At 38.4% G+C, this 17,477-nt stretch overlaps 1 protein-coding gene across 3 annotated transcripts in view; it reads right to left on the bottom strand.

Annotated features, from left to right (window-relative positions):
- Positions 1-517, bottom strand: part of ATP9B (ATPase phospholipid transporting 9B (putative)) — a 450,228-nt gene extending 449,711 nt beyond the window's left edge. For all 3 annotated transcript variants that reach the window (XM_027852394.1, XM_027852395.1, XM_027852396.1), the window contains exon 1: positions 393-517. In XM_027852394.1, the coding sequence (XP_027708195.1) occupies positions 393-517 (125 nt within the window). The remainder of the gene's footprint in view (positions 1-392) is intronic.
- Between the last annotated feature and the right edge of the window lie 16,960 nt (positions 518-17,477).

Genomic DNA, 17,477 nt, shown 5'->3' with positions numbered 1-17,477 from the left:
GCCTTCACCTCCCAGCTCTGGGTTCGAAGCAGAACCGAAACGAGGCCTAGCTGCCCCGGCGGTGCGGGGATAGGGGGCAGATAGAGGAGGGTAGACCCAAGAGAGCAGCTCGAGGTCTAGGGCGGCGGTCAAGGGCGGGCCTCCTGCAGGGGTCGGGCCGGGAGGCCCCGCCCCGGGGATGCTCCGGATGGGCCAGGTGAGAGCCGCCCCCGCCCCCGCCCCCGCCCCCGCCGGGGCCCCGGTCCGGGCGCCCAGGACGCGCGGCAGCCTGCCCTCGCGGGGGCATCGCAGCCCGGAGGCTGAGGGCTAGGGAGAGAGGGGGCCGCGGGAGGAGCGGCGGGCGGGGGAGGAGAGGGGGAAGGGGGAAGGCCTGACCCCGCCCTCGCGGTTACCTGTTATGCCGCTCGCCCCCAGGCCCGGACTCCGCGGCGCTGTAGTAGGCCGCTCGTTTGCGGTTGGCGGCTACTGCCGCCACAACGGCGCTGCGCACCGGGTACAGCGGGATCTGGTCCGCCATGTTCCGGCTGCCCCCCACCCCAGCCGCCGCCTCCTCCTTCTCCTACCCCTCCCGGCCCCTCCCCTTCTTTTTCTCCACCGCCTCCCTCCCCGAGCTAGGAACGGGCGCGTCACCCGCACGCGCACGCCTCGAGGAGGTCTCCAATGAAAACGCGGGTCCCTCCCTACAGGCCTCTTCCCGGGTGACGTCACACGCCGATGAAGGCGCGGAGCGCGGGAGAGGCTGGGTCGATAGCGTCTCTTCCCCAGCTGGAGAAGTGAGGGACTGGGCGCATGCGCTTCATCTAGAGCTTGGTGGAGGGGGTGGAATGTTTGAATGGAGGCTTGCTCGCCAATTTCTAGGGCCAGGGATGAATGGGAGTGTCTGGAGCAGCTGGGACCAGGAGAGCGAAGCCTGGCACAAGTGCAATAGTCCCATATGGACGTAGCCCCTCTCTTGGGTGGTCGTCTATGTTCGTCTCGGTTTGGAAAACAACCCCTGGCCTCAGCACAGCTGGGGCTGCATTTTGGGGTGTGTCGGCCTGCAGGATGCTAAGAGCTTGGGCCAGAGAGAGGAGGGACCTTTAATAATAATTCATAAGCTACTTGTCACTAAGCCTCTAATGTCACAGCTCCTAAAGACCCGCTGGATGCCAGAAAGACATTCTCCACTCTAAACAGTCCCCAGGTTGCACCCTGTTTTCCACTTCTCTCATGCAGGATGGTACTTAGTGGCCGGAGGAGGAGGAGGCAAGCAAAAGATTGGAAATCTCAAGAGCTACAGATAAGACAACAAATGTTTTGTTTTGTTTTGTTTTGTTTTCCTATAGGGACTTCAAGAATGAAGTCAACAAGTATTTATTAAGCAATTAATATGGGCCAGGCTCAGTGCTAAGAGCTGGGAATACAAATGCCAGCCGAAAGATGAGAAGCTTACATTCTAAAAGGGACTTATTCAGGCCTGTCCAACTTTTTGTGACCCCATTTGGAGTTGGCAAAAAGACTGAAGTGTTTTGCTAGTTCCTTCTCCAGCTCATTTTACAGATGAGGATCTAAGAGTTAAAGTGACTTGTCCAGGGTCACACAGCTAGCAAGTGTCTGACTTGATGAGTCTTCCTGACTTCAGGCCCAGCACCCTATCCATTGTGCCACCCTAGATGCTCCTCTAAAAGGGAGAACACATAAAAGGAAGTTGAAAAGGCGATGAGGTGGATGAAAGTATCCTGGGGCAAGACAGACATAGTCCAGTGAAGAGAGAGAAGGGCAGCCTAGAGAGGAATGAAGATGGTTGGCCTGAGCCGCCTCCTTACAAAGGAGGTTCTGAGGGGCAGCTAGATGTCGAAGTGGATAGAGTACCTGCTGTAGAGTCAGGAGTATCTAAGTTCAAATCTTGAGGGGATTTGTTCTGTGAAATTTGGATTCAGTCAAAGGGCCCCAAGGACCTAGAAGGCCACATGTGGCCTTGAACCCTCAGGTCCCCTACCCCAGTCTAGACAAAACGTGCATTGTCTGGAATTCTTCATCCACTTTTTTTTTCCTGTGTAGATAGGGTGAATTTGTTTGATTAATCATGGATATTACTGAGGAAGCTATTCATTGTTTCAAAACTCCATGCAATCAACACAACGTCAACTGTCAACAAACATCAAACAACTTGTATAAGGATACCTATTTCACTTGGAATCCATGTTATACATACAAAGAGCTAGAAGGGGTCTCTGCAGTCATCTAATGTTATAATTGAGTATATTGAGGGGCCAGAAAGATTGGATAAGAGATTTGCCCAAAATCATTCATCTGACCCATGGCAAAGAACTCTGGTAAGCATACAATTTTTTGTTTTACACATCATTTGATAGTAATGAAATCATTAAACAAAGTTGTACCTGTTATGCCTTTCAAAGACTCTTATATCATCAGGGCACAGAATTAAAAAGGATGGGGAGAAAAGGCTTGACTATCTTTGAGTAACTGAGCAGTGTTTTTCGTAACCCTACACATCAATATTTTTTCTGATTATGCCATATGACTGACTCAGAAAATATAACAATCTCCAAAGAATTAAAGTTGCAAATCACCCCAAGATCAACAAAGAAACATGTATTGGGTTTAAGTTATTCAAGTATTCCTTCAAATAAAAAATAACTGAACAGGAAAAGCATTATGAAGAACATCCTTAGAAACATGTATGATTAGAAAAGAAAGTGGGCTGGTCATTTAGCAAGATTGAAGACCAACGAGGATAGTCCTCGCACCCACATCCAGAAAAATGACCCAGCATTTAGGACGGACCTTCTGTGGGGAATTTATGAGAGAACACAGACAAGCACACGTTTGCATGCAGTAATAATCATAAATTGAGGCCTTTTTTCCTCCAATATTAATATCTTTTTCTACTCTTCTACCTAAATATACAAACTACATTTTAGTCAGAATTCTTATGTAGAATTTCAAGAAGAAATGCATAAATTCTTAAAAAAAAAAAAATACCTATTGTGCTCCACCTAGCTGCTTGCCTCTAGGCTTGCTCCTTTTGTAGTGAAAAGAACTATTTGGAAGATAAAGGAAACTCTTTAGGATACTTTTTCCTCTACCTCAGACTCTTATTATCTGTGTGACCTTAAACAAATCACTTTAACTTCTCCCAGCTTTAGTTTCCTTGTCTGTAAAAATGGGGATAATAATAGCAAGGTTCCTCATGTTGTAAAGATTAAATGAGTTAACATGTAAAAGTGCTTTGTAAACTTTAAAGCACTACATAAATGGTAGTTTTATTATTATTAATATAACTGTGACTCTGTCTCATCAACCTCAGGGCACATTTTATGATTCCAATAACATTTGTATTGGTACTGTGGGCACCACGGACACCGCTTCTCCCATCTCATAAGAGGACCAGCTACAGATTGGTCAATAGGCTCACTCAAGCAAACTGCATGAGTTTTGAGGAGTTAACTGCAAGATTAGTGTTACAGCAAAATCAGCCTATTTGGGTCACAGTGGTAGCCCCTATAGTGTCAGGAGTGCCTTCAGATGGCACCCCATCTAATCTTGTTATCCTGTGCTGATTTCTGTCTACTTATGTGGAAACTTAACTCTTTTATTTCTCACAATTAGCACTTAAAATTCACACTTTCATGAAAGATAAGGTTTGGGAGTGTTTTATTTTAGGAAATTTAAGGTTTGGGAGTGTTTTATTTTAGGAAATTTAAGGACTCTTAACTGGAATTCCCTGATCAGAAAGGAGTTATCACATGAAAGTGATGAGGTCAAAGAAAAATCTTATGAAGACCTGGAGTCCCTTACCTTCAGTGTGCTGATAGAGGACAAACTTATAATTCTGGATGACTATAAAGTGAGAGTAGGCACAGAGTACCAGACATGGCAGGAAGTCCTTGGGAGGAATGGAGTTGGAAACAACAACAGCAACAGTCACTTACTACTTACTAGAAGATGTGTGCATCCCGTGACCTTCTCATCACCAATACCGTTTTCCATTTACCTAAACATAAAACTTTATCGACACACTCTCACAGAAAACACTGGCATTTGATAGACTATGTCATTTTAAGGATAAGAGATAGACAGGATGTGAGAGGATGAAGGTGATGTATGGCACAGAGTGCTGGATTGATCATACACTTATCCTCTCCAAGCTAAACATTCTCATTCAACAGAAGTGGTAACCCCAAGGCAAGATGACTACAAGAAGAATTAATGTCAACAGATTAGAGCTTCTCTGAGCAGAAACAGTTTGTTGCTAACTTGAAGGGAAAGTTGACATTTAATAGACTATGTCATGAGGATAAGAGACACACAGGATATGAGAGTGACAAAGGCGATGTGTGGCACAGACCGATCACAGACATCTTCTCCAAGCTAAATATTTGCATTCAACAAAAGTGGAGGCCCCAAGACAAGATGACTACCAGAAGATTTAGTGTCAACAGATTAGAGCAGTTCTCAGATTGGGAACAACATTGATAACTTGAAGTGAAAGCTGAGCCAACACCCAGGTGGCAACAGTGGAGCAGAAGAACAGTGGGCAACTTTTGGAGATTTGGCATACAGCACTGCATTTACTCACCTGTGCTAGAACACCTGCAAACATCAAGACTGGTTTGATGAAAATGATGGGGAAATTGAGAAGCTGATAAACAAAAAAATGAGAACTCCACAGGGTGTATCAGCAGGATAGTTCATCTGTCTCTAAGAAGGCAGCATTTAACTCCGATCAAAAGTAAAGTACAAGCAAAGCTTAGAGAGAGATGAAGAATTCTTGGCTCAGTAAGAAGGCAGACAAAATTCAGTTTTACACTGATGGCAAAAATCTAAAGCACTTTTATGATGCCCTAAAGGCTATTTATTGGCCAGAGACTTACGTTGTGTCTCATCTACTTAGAACTGATTAGTTCTTGATTAGTGATAAGGGCGTGATCCTGGAAAGATCAGCTGAACACTTCCATAGTGTTCTCAACAGACTGACATCAGTCAATGCTGAAACCATTGACTGTATACCTCAGGTTGAAGTCAATCCCTGTATAGCCAAATTTCCAGCTGAAGAAGAGGTTTTGAATGCCTTTAGGCTCCTCTCATGTGGCAAAGTGCCTACTGCTGATTCTATTCCAGCTGAGATTTAGAAGGCAGGGGTCTGCTCCTCATACAAAAGACTGAAATTTTCCATGTTATATGGCAGGAGGAGTTATCCCCAAGGAGTTCAAGGAATTCATTGTCCATCTCTACAAAGGTAAAGGAAATAGATTATCCTGTAACAATCACAGAAGAGTCTCTTTCTGAGTCATTACTGGCAAGATTCTTACCAGAGTCCTCCTTGATAGGCTGATCCTTCACCTAGAAGATGATCATCTACCCAAGAACCAGTGTGGCTTCAGAAAGGGCTGAGGAATGGTTGATATGGTGTTTGCTCTCCAACAACTCCAGGAGAAATGCCAGGAGCAAAACAGAGGTCTGTACACAATGTTTGTCAATCTGACCAAGGTCTTTGATACTGTCAGTTGTGAGGGCTTGTGGAAGGTCATGGCAAAATCTGGTTGCCCAGAGAAGTTCATCACTATTTTACATGAATTGACAGCATTCTTGCATGGGTTCTGGATAATGTGCAATGCTCTTGAGCTTTCCCAGTCACCAATGGAATGAAACGGGCTGGTGTGCTTGCTCCCATGCTTTTTAGCATAATGTTTTCAGCCATGTTGTCATGTCATTCCTTCAGTGAAGATGAAAACAGCATCACAGCTACCACACTGACTGTAAATTATTTAACTTTAAAAGGCTATAAGCCAAGAATAAAGTGGAGAATTAGTGCATGATTTTTTTTTTCAGCTAAAGACAAGGTTTATTAGAACATCCAATATATTGGGCAGACTCTTAAGGAGTCTGAACATTAGTAAGCTATTGACCAGATTATAAGAATCTGACCAATGGCTAGATTATAAGAATCTAAGCAGTGGCTAGATTTTAGGAATCTGAGCCACATGATTTTTTGTTGACAGATAATTGTACACTCAATGCAGCCTCTGAAGCCAAGATGCAACAAAGTATGGATAGGTTCTCTGCTGCTTGTGCTAATTTGACCTAACAATTAATAGCAAGAAAATACACATTCTCCACCAGCTGGCATCACACCATCCATATGTAGAACCATTAGTTACTGTAAGTGGAGAAATTTTGAATACTGTGCATAAGTTGACTTACCTTGGCAGTATACTTTCCAGGGACATATATACATAGATGATGAAGTTGATGCAGCATTGCCGGAGTCAGCTGTGGGTTTGGGAGGCTCTGAAGGAAAGTGTGAGAGAGAAGATGTATTAGGTTGTCTAATAAACTGAAGGCCTATAAAACTGTTGTGCTGAACTCATTGTTGTGTGCCTGTGAAATCTGGATAGTCTACTAGTGCCATGCCAAGAAATAGAACCACTTCATTTGAACTGTCTTAGGAAGATTCTGAAAATCATCTGGTAAGATAAGGTTATTAGACACTGAGGTCTTTTCTTGGGCTAAACTGATATTCAAACTCTGCTGTAGAGAGGGCAACTTCTATAGGCTGGACACATTGTTCAAATGCCAAACATAAGTTTACTAAAAGACTTTTATGGAGAACTCACAGAAGGCAAACACTCACATGGAGGTCAGAAGAAGTGATACAAGGACACTCTCAAGGTGTCTCCATAGAACTTTGGAATCAAGTGTGAGACATAGGCAACACTGGCAAAGGACCACTTAGCATGGCATACCCACATCAAAGAAGGCCCTCTGCTGTATGAGCAAAGCAGAATTGCAGTAGCTCAAAAGAAATGTGAGATGCACAAATTTAGAGATATCGTCACTCCAGATGTTGATGTGGACTATTTGTGCCTGACCTGTGGTAGAGCCTTTCAAGTTCATGTTGGTCTGATTAGCCACAATCAGACATGCTGTACCTTGACTCCAACATAGAGACGTTGTTTTGTTCTTCTTAGAGAATAAAGGACAACCACCACCACCACCACCAGATCTGTGATCGCATCAGTGTGAATATTACTGCCAATCATACAGATCATAATCTATGAATGATTTCTTATTCACTGTGACATGTTCACCTATAAATTCTCCAGCCAACATGCTATAGTCCTTTCTCTAGGCTAGGTCTTTTAATAGTCCACAGACTTGAATGAATGAATGAGCACTTATCATAATAAATGCTTTAGTTGTTGTTCAGTCATTCTATTGTGGCCAACCCTATGGACCATAGTATGCCAATACTGTCCATGTGGTTTTCTTGACAAAGATTCTGAAATGGTTTGCCATTTCCTTTTCTACTAGATTAAGGCAAACAGAGGTTAAGTGACTTGCCTAAAGTCACACAGCGAGTAAATATCTGAGGCCAGATCTGAGCTCAGGTCTTCTTGCCTCCAGGCCTAGTGTTCTATCCACTAAGCCATCTAGCTGCCCCTGATATGTGCTTACTATGTGGGGGAAAAAAACTGTGCTAAGTGCTGAGGATATAAATAGGAATGTAAGATAGTCCCTGTTCTCAATGAGTTCACATTCTAATTAGAGTGACTAATGAATGACTAGCTAAGTAATGGATTAAATGTGGATTAAATTATAGAAATAATATAAATCATATTAATAATAACAATATAAATGTATTACATTAAAATTTATGTAATGCATAAAAAGCAGCCAAAGCATCACTTGGAGCAAATTTATATCTTTGAATGCTTATGTTTAAAAGTGAAATCTCAGTTTGAAAAAAAAATAGTAAGCCTAATAAAAGCAAGAAAACATCTGAATTAAAAATAATTAGCAAAAATAGAAAATTCACTGAATTAAGAATTTTTTTTAAATTACCAATAAATAATAAATTTAGTTAAAAGGAGTAGAGAGGAAAAGCAAATACTGAAAATAAGAAATAAGAAAGAAAAGATAATAAAGATTCAAGAGAGAAAACTATTATCTGCCTATTTGCCATCAAACTGATCATTTAAAAGGAATTTTTCAAAAATATTTGGAAAAAAAAGTTTTCCAACCCATCTTAGAAAAGGAAATCAAACAAGCTGTCAATGAACTCCCTAGAAAAAAATCCCAGGGCCAGAAGGATTCTCTAGTGAATTCTATCAAACATTTAAAGAACAATTAATCCCAATACTATATAAACTATTGGAAAAATAGGAAAAGGAGTCCTACCGAGTTCCTTTTACAACTCAAATTTGATGCTGATGCCTAAACCAGGTAGAACAAAAATGGAGAAAGAAAACTATAAGCCAGTCTCCCTAATGAATATTGAAGCAAAAAAATTTAAATAAAATGCTAGCAAGATTACAGCAATATATCACAAGGATCATACACTGTGACCACGTGGAATTTATACTGGGAACGCAGAGCTGGTTCAATATTAAAAAAAAAAAACTATCAGCATAATTGATCATATCAGTAACAAAACCAATAGGAATCATAGGATTATCTCAACAGATGCAGAAAAAGCCTTTGACAAAATACAACACCCATTCTTGTTAAAAACACTAGAAACCATAGGAGTAAATGGATTTTTCCTTAGTATAAGAAGCATCCACCTAAAACCATCAGCAAACATTGTCTATAATGAGGATAATCTAGAAGCCTTCTCAATAAAATCAGGAGTGAAACAAGGATGCCCATTACTACCACTATTATTCAATATTATACTAGAATTGCTAGCAATAGCAATAAGAGAAGAAAAAGAAGTTGAAGAAATTAGAGTAGGTAATGAGGAAACAAAACTATCACTCTTTGCAGATGACATGATGGCATACTTAGAGAATCCTAGAGAATCAACTAAACACTAGCTGAAATAATTAAGACCTTTAGCAAAGTTGTAGGATATAAAATAAATCTACATAAATCATCAGCATTTCTATATGTTATCAACAAAGTTCAGCAGCCATTTTAAATAACTGCAGACAATATAAAATACATGGGAGTCTACCTGCCAAGATAAATCTAGGGACTATGTGAACACAATTACAAAACATTTCACACAAATCAACTCAGATCTAAACAATTGGAAAAAAATATTAATTGCCCATGGGTAGGCTGAGCCAATATAATAAAAATGAAATTCTACCTAAATTAGTCTACTTATTCAGTGCCATATCAATCAAACTACCAAAAATTATTTTAGTGAGCTAGAAAAAATAATAAAATTCATCTGGAAAAACAAAAGGTCAAGAATATCCAAGGAATTGATGAAAAAAGCATGATGAAAGGCAGCCTAGCCATAACAGATCTCAAAATATATTATAAAGTGGTGATCATCAAAACAATCTGAGACTGGCTAAGAAATAGATTGGTACATCAGTGGAATAGATTAGGTACAGTACACAGTGGTAAATGACCATAATAATTTAGTGTTTGACAAATCCAAAGATCCAGGCTTTTGGAACAAAAAAAATAGGAATCATGATGTCAGACAAAGCAAAAGCCAAAAATTTTCTTTCTGTTCAATTGTTTAGTCATGTCCAATTCTTCATGACCCCATTTGGGATTTTCTTGGCAAAGATACTAAAGTGGTCAGCCATTTCTTTCTCCAGTTCATTTTGACAGATGAGGAAACTGCAGGAAACAGGGTTAAATGACTTGTCCAACGTGACACAGCTGGTATGTGTCTGAAGCCTGATTTGAACTCAGGAGACAGTCTTTGTGACTCCAAGCCTGGTATTCTATCCACTGCACTACCTAGCTGCCTCAAAAAGCAAAAATAGATTTAATTCAAAAGGATAAGCAGGGAAACTACATCGTGATAAAAGGGACTATAGAGATTGAAGTAATATCAATACCAAACATTTATGCACCAAATAGCATAGCGTTCAAATTCTTAAAGGAAAAGTTAAATTAATTATGGGAGGAAATAAACAGTAAAACTATACTAGAGGGGAACTTCAACTTTCCTCTCTCAGAGCTAGATAAATCTAATCATAAAATAAATAAGAAAGACATCAAGGAGATGAATAGAATCTTGAAAAAGAAAGACAGATTAGACCTCTGAAGAAAACAGAATGGGAATAGAAAAGAACTTACCTTTTTCTCATTTATATATGGCACCTTAAGGCACAAAAACTTCACAACTATAAGCAGAAAAGCAGAAATATTAAATGCAACCTTTTTAGACCAGAATACAATAAAAAATACATTCAATAAAAGACCATGGAAGCATGGAGTAAATATTAACTAGAAACTAAATATTATGATCCTAAAGATTAAATGGAACATCAGTTGCTCATGAATAGGCTGAGCTAATATAATAAATATGACAATTCTTTCTAAATTAATTTACTTGTTTAGTGCCATACTAATCAAACTATCAAAAATTATTTTATAGAACTAGAAAAATAATAACAAAATTAATTTGGAAGAACGAAATGTTCAGGATATCAAGGGAATTAATGAAAAGAAATGCAAGAGAAGGTGGCCTAGCCATACTAAATCTTAAAGTGTATTATAAAGCAGCAATCATCAAAACTACTTGGTACTGGCTGAGAAATAGAGTAGTGAACCAGTGGAATAGATTAGGCAATACATAGTGGTAAATGGCCATAGTAATTTAGTGTCTGATAAATCCAAAGATCCAGGCTTTTGGAACAAAAACTCACTATTTGACAAAACTGCTAGGAAAACTGGAAAACAGTATGGCAAAAACTAGGTATAGACCAACATCTCACACCATGTTCCATATGGGTAGTCAATATGGGTATATAATTTAGAAATAAAGAGTGATATCATAAGCAAATTAGAAGAGCATGGAATAGGTTACCTGTCAGGTTTATGAATAAGAGAAATTTCAGGACCAAATGAGATAGAGAACATTACAAAATGTAAAATGGGTAATTTTAGTTATATTAAATTGAAAAAGTTTTGCACATACAAAACCAATGCAACCAAGATTAGAAGAAAAGCAAAAAGTGTGTATGGGGGTGCAGATTTTATAGCAAATATCTCTGATAAAGGCCTCATTTCTCAAAATATAGAGAACTGAGTCAAATTTATAAGAATACAAATCATTCTCCAATTGATAAATGGGCAAAGGATATAAACAGGCAGTTTTCAGATGAAGAAATCAAAACTCTAGCCATGAAAAAATGCTCTAAATCACTATTGATTAAAGAAATGCAAATTAAAACAACTCTGAGTTACTACCTCAAACCTATCAGATTGGCTAATAGGACAGAAAAGGAAAATGTCAAATGTTGGAGGGGATGTGGGAAAATTGGGACACTAAAGCACTGTTGGTGGAATTGTGAACTGATCCAACCATTCTGGAGATCAATTTAGAACTACACCCAAAGAGCTATAAAAATGTGCATACCTTTTGAATCAGCAATACCACTGCTAGGTCTATATCCCAAAGAGATTTAAAAAGGGGGAGGAGAGAATGAGCCTATTTATACAAAAATATAGCACCTCTTTTTGTAGTGGCAAAGAATTAGAAATTGGAGGGGATGTTCATCAATTGGGGAAATTAATAATGTAAATTTTCCTAATTGACAAAACATGGAATAGATTACCTAAATAAGCCAATGTCAGAAAGAAAAATTGGCCTGGCTTTTAATATGCTGGTACAGAAAAGAACAGATGGATTCTCAAATGAATTCTTGAATTCAGAGAAAAATAATTACCATAATATGTCAACTTTTTAATATTTATTTTTGTTACATTTTGAGTTTCAAAATTCCCTCCCTCCCAACCCCACATTAGAGAAGGCCAACATTTGATATAGATACGCATGTGAAGCCATACGATACATAGTTCCATATATCAGTTCTTTTTTTGGAGGTGGGTAGCATCTTCCCTCATAGTTCTTTTGCTGTTGTTATTTATCCCTCCCCTTCTCAAAGAGGACCAATATCATCCTGAAGAAAATGATGTCTTGAGTTGCACATGAATTGGATTTAAGTGAGGCAAGAGTCATTGCAACTGATTTATGCTTGCCCATCCCTTGCTACTCTTGTGTCCTCCCATAAATTCTCAATTTAGAGTCCACTCAACGTGCTTGGGCTCTTCCTTTAAATCTCTTTTATCTCATAAATACAAATAGAGCATAGGAGCTATACATCAGTAATATCTCCCTTTCAATATTGAACTGACCTACCTCCTTCTTTGTTCACACATCTCTCTTTTAATATCCTATTTCTCTAGCATAATTAATCATTCATAACATGTTTCAGTTTGCTTACATCTACCATGTACTTCCTCCATTGTCCTTTGAGTGACCCATAACTTTAATTCTTTGGAGACTGTGTTATTCTATGACTTTAAGTCATACAGCGTCCTCAGAAGGTTATGGTCCCAAATGGATACCTAACCTAAATATAAAAAAATCACATCATCACACACACACACACACACACACACACACACACAGAGAAAAGAGTGGAAAGGGGTATCTTTTATAGCTAAGACTAGAGGGAAAATCCTCAACTAAGCAAGTGATAGAAAAGATCTTAAAAGAGGAAGTACATAATTTCTCCTACATAAAATTTAAAAGATTCTGCATAAACAAAATCAATGAAGCTAGAGTGAGAAAGAAAACTATTAATGGGGAGGGGAGAAAAGCAGGAGGAATGTATCAAATGTCACTTAGAAAAGTCTAGAATCCAAGGCATATAGAGAATTAACACAATTAAATAAGGCCAAGACCCATTCCCCAATAGGTAAGTGATCAAAGGATATAAACAGTTTTCAAAAGAAAAATTGAAAAATATTAACAACTAAATAAAACATTGCCCTAAATTGCTAGTAATAAAAGAAGACATATATTAAATCAACTCTAGCCAGAAAATTAGCAAAGATGACCAAAGATAAAAGGAGTCAATGCTTGAGGGGCTGTGGGAAGACAGACACTCTGAATGCACTATTGGTATAGGTATTAACTAGTCCAATGGTTCAGGAAAACAATTTAGAATTATGGAGGGAAAATAACTACACTGCTCCTACCTTTTGATGCAGAGATCTCATTGCTGGGCATATACCCAAAAACATAAAGAAAAATCCTATATGTACAAAAATATTTGTTACTTAATTTTTGTGTGTGTGGTAGCAAAAACCCAGAAAAAAAGTAAGTACACAACAATTTGGCAATGGATAAACAAACAATGATATATGAATGAAATGGTGTATTATGGTTCCATGGGAATAAACAAATATAAGGAATTCAGAGAATATAGAAAGACTGGTAAGAAGTGACAAAGTAAATAAGCAGAACTAGGAAAATAATATGCATGATGATTATAATTATATAAACTAAAATAATGCTGAGCACTAAATAATTGTAATGATTAATCTTGGCCTTAAGGAAGAGAGGATGAAGCACTTCCTTTCTGGTAGAGAGGTAGAGGACTATGGATATAGAATGTTTTATACAATCAGATATAGTTATTGTATTAACTGGTTTTACCTATTTTCCTTTGTTATAAGCATGGATTCTTTTGCCTGGGAGTGAGGGGTATATTGGTTTTATCTGGAAATGACTGGTGGGAAAATCAATGGCATCCAAAGATTTTTTTAAAGGGATTGGGGATGGAGGAGGGGAAACAATTATAGTCTTAAAAAAAAAGATGGGTCTTTATTTCAGAGAAAAAGATGATGTCATTAATAACACTGAAATTTTCTCCATCAGTTCAACTCTGGGCCCATCTTACAGTCTATTTACAATATCTATTGAAAATATATGTTTTGGGGTAATGGACTGAAAAGGCAGAATGAAATGTATTTTGGAATATGGTCACTGTGAGAATTTGTTATGCTAGATTTTGCATATTTTATGAGAGTTTTTAATTGTTCAATGGGTAGGCAGTGAAGAGAGATAATAAATACTTATTAAAAAAAACAGAAAAATAAAAAATGTGCATACTGATAGACCAGTTCTATGGGCTGAATATCCAACTGCATTGGATTTTAATATATCATTAATTTTAATTTATTTAATTTAATTTCAATATATCATTAATAAAATTCACATAACACTAAGTGTTGCTATGGAGCCATGGGGGCTGGCTGCTCTCCCTAGGACACACTGAGTTGCATGGCAAAACAAAAGATTAGCCAGATAATCTGATGGGAGAACATTGAATGAAAGGTGAAAGGTCTAAGCCATATAGTCTGATGGGAGAACATTGAAGGAAAGGTCTAAGTTCATATTACTTCTACCCTTAGGTATTTAGTTATAAAACTTATGAATGGATCATGATTATGCTCCTAGTTCATGTATTAGAAAGAATAACTGTTCCCTGTGTTTTTCCTAGAGCTATCCCCTACACACTCATACCTCAAACCAATGGACATATGCAAATAGACATACCAGAGTTGACCATAGAAGTTTATGAGAAGTAAGATTAAGTCATTAAAATACAAAGTGTGTTGCTTTTTATGGAAAGTAATCCATGTTGTAGGGAACTGAAGGGGGGGCAGGAAACTTTAAAATGATCATGCTATCAGAGAAGGACATTTCAGAGTTCACAAACATGGAAATGGAACACATGTAAATGATGGCAGGATCAAGGATGTGATCTTCTCAGTAGATACCCAAAGTAAGTGTAGGGATAGATCATAGGACATGAGTATATTGAGGAACTGGAAAGTTTGGGTGTCAATATGTATGTTGAAGTTCTCTAACATGAAGGCATGAGTTAGCATGGAGAGACAGTCAGTGAGACACTGAACTCATTGAGGAAGGAAGGAGCTTTTCCTAAGTGTTATCCTAAGATAACAGCTACCAGAATCTTGATTAGGGGATAAATACAGATTGAATGAGCCTGGAAGGTAGAAAGGTTACTGAGTGAAGAAGAAAACTTCACTTGACTTGAGCTTAGCCAAGCATTTTCGGGATGCAAGACAGGGAAAGAGCAATACATGCCAATGTGACACAATCCAAAATCCTAGGGAGCAAGGTAGGAGTGGGTGATGGGTTACCGAGGGACCTTGTGCTTACTTGTGGGACAGTGGGCTCCAAGTTTGTGGGGAGAATGTTCCATTACTACTGTTCATCTTTGCCACCTCGCCAAGTGCTTTTGCTTTCCAAAAACTAGCTATCAGAGGTAAACCCATCTGTGGATGCTTTCAGAAATACAGTTCTAGTAGTAGCAACTTACAGAGTAACTTGAACTTGGGGTAATTGGTGCTGGGGGGGACAATGTCTCACATTAAACACAAAACAGAAAAATAATTCAGTGGAACAGATTATATAACCCAAAACATTAATCAAATGCATATGATAGACTGCTGTTTAAGCAATTCACAGAACACTAGGGAAGGAATTTATTATCCAGTGAAAACTGGTGGGCGAATTGAATAGTAATATAGTAAAAAATGGGATTAGAGATCCTCATCACCTCTTACCTGCAATAGCCCTCTATTTTGTCTCCCTGCTTCAAGTCTATTCTCACTCCAATCTATCTTCTCTACTCAGCTGCCAAAGTGATTTTCCTAAAGCACAGCTCTATGTCCCCCTCGTATTCAATAAATTCCAGTACTTCCCTATTACCTCTAGGAGCAAATATAAAATTCTCTATTTGACATTTAAAGCCCTTTACAACCTAGGTCCTTTCTATGTTTTCTGACTTACATTGTACGTCCTTTCATGAATTCTATGATTCAGCTACACTGGCCTACTTGCTGTTCTTCATCATAACAATCTCCCTGTTCTATGCATTTGCATCAATTGTACCCCCAACCCCACTCACCCCTCATACCTGGAATGTTCTCCCTCCTCACTTCTGAGTCCTGAATTCCTCGACTCCTTTTAATACTCGACTCAAATCCTATTTTTTTCAGGAAGTCCTTCCCAGTCTCCCTCCCTCCCCTCTCCCATTAGTGCCTTCCTTCTGAATTTGCCTTTCATTTATATTATATGTGTTCTAAAACTATTCTCTCAAATCCCACTCATACTAACAGGCTGGGTCCCCAGAGTTCTGCTGCCACTTATCCCTTTCAGAATCTAGGGTTAGGCATAAACTGGGTCTTTCTTTTTCCCTAATGCTATAGCTCATGAAACCCTCTCCTTTTTTGTGCCTCTCCCATTGATTAATAGTTGATATGAATTAATCTGTCAGGCTTAATTCAATTTTGGAAATGGAGATATATGTATATGCATATACACATACATATGCTTTTATATATATATGTATATATATACCTAAGGGGAATATCTTAATATATATATATATACTCTCTCTCTCTCTCTCTCTATATATATATATGTACTCTCCCTTAAGTAAATACAGTATTTACTTATAGAAGAGTGTGTCACAGACTTTTGGGGGATATTTTGTATGTGTATGTATATGTATGTATGTATCTATGTATATGTATACACACACACACACACATTTCTATACCTTTGCTGAATTCCTTAAGATATTCCCCTTATGTATGGTATAGCCTTTCTGCTGGGCTCCTGCTGAGCCTTGAATCTGTCTTTCCTCATTGAGTTTAATTTGTCCTTGGTCTTATTGTAATCAGTGCCATCACCCATTGCTGTTTTGAGGACATTGCTAGGATGGTAATGAAAAATTATAAATCACTTGGTCCTCTGAAATTCATGGGGTCTTCCTCCATCCAGGGGTGAGGCAGGAAACAGGTGGAGGCACTATTCTATTTCTACCCCACCCCACCCCACCCCACCCAGTGATTCCATCTCTGATATTTGGCTGGAGGCTTCTTTCACTAAGTGTTAGCTATTTGAATCCTCAATTCCAAACCAGCTGATGATTTTATACAAGCCCAACAGGGCATGACCAGACTTCATATTGCAAGTAGTTGAAAAGCCTCAGATGCCCAAACTTTGCTTTTGCCCCCTAATTTATACCATTGATGGACTGATTAAATGGATAGGTGCTCTCACCTGAAAGGTCTCAGGGCTAAGTGGATCCAGGTGATTTCAATTCTCTTTACACTCTTTCTTGCATTTTTTGTTACATGAGTGTGGTCTGTCTCTTAAAATGTGAGCACCTTAGGAGCAGAGACTCTTTTTAACATTCTTTGTTCCTCTACCACTCAGTGCGGTGGCTAGTACATAATAATCATTTTTATAAACGATTTTTGACTGACTGACATCTCACACTATATGCCACAGTAAAGTCCAATTTCCTTAATGACTATAGATACAAAAACACTAAGTTGAAATTAGCTAGGAATACAATAACATTTAAAAATTATTCATCATGATCAAGCAGGGTTTATACAATATTTGGAAGGTTGTTTCAATGAGAAAGAAATGATAAAATATACATAAAAAACCAAAATTAAACCATATGATTATAGAGAGAAACTGTGTATATGGTAAAGAATGTTACATCATCTAGCATTCCCTATATACATTAAATTATAGGTCCAGGATTTATCCCTATCCCTAAATGCAAAAAAGTATTTGATAATATCTAACATTCATCCATGATTTAAACAAAAACACTAAAAATAGAAATAGCAGTATTCTTAAACAAAATTTTAAA

This window comes from Vombatus ursinus, unplaced genomic scaffold (genome assembly GCF_900497805.2).
Source record: "Vombatus ursinus unplaced genomic scaffold, bare-nosed wombat genome assembly UNPS02009573.1, whole genome shotgun sequence".
In the NCBI taxonomy this organism is placed as follows: Eukaryota; Metazoa; Chordata; class Mammalia; order Diprotodontia; family Vombatidae; genus Vombatus; species Vombatus ursinus.
This window is presented reverse-complemented; position numbering and strand designations above follow the sequence as displayed.